General features: G+C 41.6%; 1 protein-coding gene across 1 annotated transcript; it reads right to left on the bottom strand.

Annotated features, from left to right (window-relative positions):
• Positions 1-1,994: 1,994 nt before the first annotated feature.
• Positions 1,995-2,486, bottom strand: LOC106350365. The gene is made up of 2 exons (XM_013790260.2): positions 2,243-2,486; positions 1,995-2,122 (listed from the first exon to the last, which is right to left on the bottom strand). Exons 1-2 carry the CDS (start codon positions 2,484-2,486, stop codon positions 1,995-1,997), a joined length of 372 nt encoding a protein of 123 aa, XP_013645714.2.
• Between the last annotated feature and the right edge of the window lie 862 nt (positions 2,487-3,348).

Below are 3,348 nucleotides of genomic sequence, written 5' to 3' on the forward strand. Positions count from 1 at the left end.
ATGATCTCAAGTGCTACTTTATAAGCAAAAATATCATCGACGTCGATATCATTTCTGTTCCATTTCGTTCCAAACATTATATAGTTTATAAAGATCTCTTGATTGTCCGGCCCTTGTGTCCCATGAAGTTCAGCGTCCCGAACCCCATCATTCGGAATGGTAGGATCATTTGGCATGGCCGGCTCACTTAGCTCGACCGTCTGGGTCGGCTCAGCCGGTCCATTAATGTTCTGGACGGTTTCCTTGATGCTCTCGGATCCAGCACCTCTCTTGGACTTCCGAGGCTGTTTATCTTTGGAACCAATAGGTCTACCACGTTTGAGACGTTGTTTAGACTCTGTAGCCACTTGACCTTGTCCCTTCTGGACGTATATTCTTATTGGTGCATTACAAGCCGGTATGTATGACTTTGTCACTCTATTTGGGTCAGCAAATGAATCTGGCAACTGATTAGCTAGCTTTTGAAGATGTATAATCTTTTGGACTTCCATATCACATTCTTTAGTCAGGATCTTGCCAAGATATTGATGGTCGAGACCATTCGATTTCATTTCTCAACCGGCCGTTATCTCCCCCTAAGGTCGGATATGTGGACTCATCAAACTGTGAGTCTGCGTATCTGGCCTTAAACAAATCATCGGTTGTTGGCTCAAGATACTTTATAATGGTTGTGGAGTCATATCCAACATATATTCTCACCCTCCTTTGTGGTCCCATTTTAGTTCTCTGTGGTGGAGCAATTGGAACGTAGACGGCACATCCAAATGTTTTGATGTGGGACACGTCTGGCTCATGACCCGTGAGTAACTGGGATGGCAAATATCTATGCTCACTAGATGGCCTGATACGAATCAGTTCTGCTGCATGTAATACGGCATGTCCCCACGCTGATACCGGTAGTTTAGACCTCATGAGTAATGGTCTAGCTATCAGCTAGATACGTTTAATGAAGGATTCGGCCAAGCCGTTCTGTGTATGTACATGTGCCACGAAGTGTTCTACACTTACCCCCATGGACATACAATATTCATTAAACGTCTGGGACGTAAACTCACCAGCATAGTCTAGACGTATAGTCTTTAAAGGGAAATCTGGAAAGTGTGCTCTAAGTCTTATTATCTGAGCAAGTAGGCGTGCGAATGCCAAGTTCCGTGTGGATAGAAGGCAAACATGCGACCATCTGGTCGATGCATCAATCAGGACCATGAAATACCGAAACGTCCCACTAGGTGGGTGTATTGGTCCACATATGTCTCCCTGAATCCTTTCCAGAAAATTTAGGATCTCTTTATCCACTTTGGCTGGTGATGGCCTAGTTATGAGTTTCCCTTGTGCACATGCTGCACATGTGAGATTGTTTGGGACAACTCCTTTGATCGTGTGCCCTTGTGAATTCATTATTAGTTTTCGCATCATATTAGTACCGGGATGGCCAAGCCGGTTATGCCATAGAGTGAAATTGTCGCAGGCATTAGCCTCGATCATACTGATCTTTGCATAGTATAGACCAGTAGCTATTGCGGGTACGGTCTCTAGGACCGTCCTATTGCCTTGGGTGATCGAAAATATGTTAAGGAATTCGTTATTTCCTTCTTCCCATGTTTCAAGATGGAAACCGTTCAATCTTATATCTTTGAAACTCAATAAGCTCCTTTTAGAGCTAGGGGAATACAAGGCATTTTTAATCTCTAGACGAGTGCCTTTAGGCATCAATATATAAGCTTGGCTGTGACCCTCAATCAGGCCGGCCACGCCCGCAATAGTGTGTATGTTTGCACTTTGCATTATGAGATTGACGAAGTATCTTTTGTCTCTAAGAATTGTGTGACTTGAGCCACTATCCACCACGAGTATACTCATCTCATTCACTCTATATAAGAAGATTTCTAATCTCAGAGACTTTATAAAACTTTAAAGCTTTCATTTTATAAATTCAAACAACAAAAATAAAAACACCAAAGCAATCATAGAACAATCAAAAATAAAAATCGAATTTAGTCTTTAAGATAATCTGATGTCTCATGATCCATTGGATCATCCTTTTCACGGTCGAAATCATCATCAGCATCATACCCATTGTCGTGAACCATATGAGCTTCTGGGTTCTTGTTCTTAAGACTCTCTTGATATAGTTCACATAGATGTTTAGGGGTTCTACAATTCTTGGCCCAATGGTTACTCATCCCGCACTTGTGACAAACATATTTGGTCGAGTAAGACGGCTTAGATATACCGCCTCAACCGCGGCCAAAATTGGCTCTTCCACGGCCATAGTTGGAACCACGACCACAGTTATTGTGGTTTCCATATCCACGGCCATAAGCATAATTGTCACAGCCACCACGTCCCTTGTACCCACCACGGCCTCTGCCATGTGTTCTTCTCTTATTATAAACGTGGTTGCTTTCTTTGGGATCTTTCTTTTCAGCTTTGTGAGCTTCTGGTAATGGTGCTGATCCTGGAGGTCTCATCTCACTGTTCTTCATCAGGAGTTCATTATTAGCCTCAGCCAGAAGTAGGCACGAGATCAGATCAGTATATGTGGTGAATCATCTCTCTCTATACTGCTGCTGCAGCAACACATTCGTTGAATGGAATGTAGAGAAGGTCTTATCAAGTAACTCCTTCTCGGTTACTTCTTCACCACACAGTCTCATCATTGAAACTATTTTGAACAATACAGAATTGTATTCATCCACAGACTTATAGTCCATGAATCTGAGATTCTTCCATTCATATCTAGCCTTTGGAAGTAGTACTGTTTTCTGGTGATCATATCTACGCTGTTAAGCGGTCCAAAGGTCTAGTGGATTTTCCATTGTTAAGTACTGATCCTTTAAACCTTCAATGAGGTGATGGCGTATAATACTAATCGCCCTGTATCTGTTTTTATCATTCTCATTGTTTCCCTCGATGATAGTATCACCGAGTCCCTTTGACCTCAGGTTGATCTTTGTATCTAGCGCCCACTGTAGATAGTTATCTCCAGAGAGATTAAGGGCTGCGAAGTCTAGATTTGAGATTTTCGACATCTGGATCACATTGTCATTTAAAATTCAGATTCACAATGTGATCATTCGACCTTTAGACATTCAAAACAAATCGGCTACAAGCATGCCTTATTCGGCCATGTTTTTAAACAATAGGATCGGCTATGTAAATCTATTTGACCATGGTGCGAACAATCCTAATTATGATTCTACATGTGACAGAGAGATTTAAAGCCACACGGCCATATGCTTTATAAATGTAATCAGATTCAAATTCGTATGTTCTATATGCTGGTCGGTTTTTAAACAATACGAATGCAATTCAATTTCAGATTTAGATGTAATGTAAACAAACTAA

Source organism: Brassica napus, chromosome C9 (assembly GCF_020379485.1).
Source record: "Brassica napus cultivar Da-Ae chromosome C9, Da-Ae, whole genome shotgun sequence".
NCBI classification, from domain to species: domain Eukaryota; kingdom Viridiplantae; phylum Streptophyta; class Magnoliopsida; order Brassicales; family Brassicaceae; genus Brassica; species Brassica napus.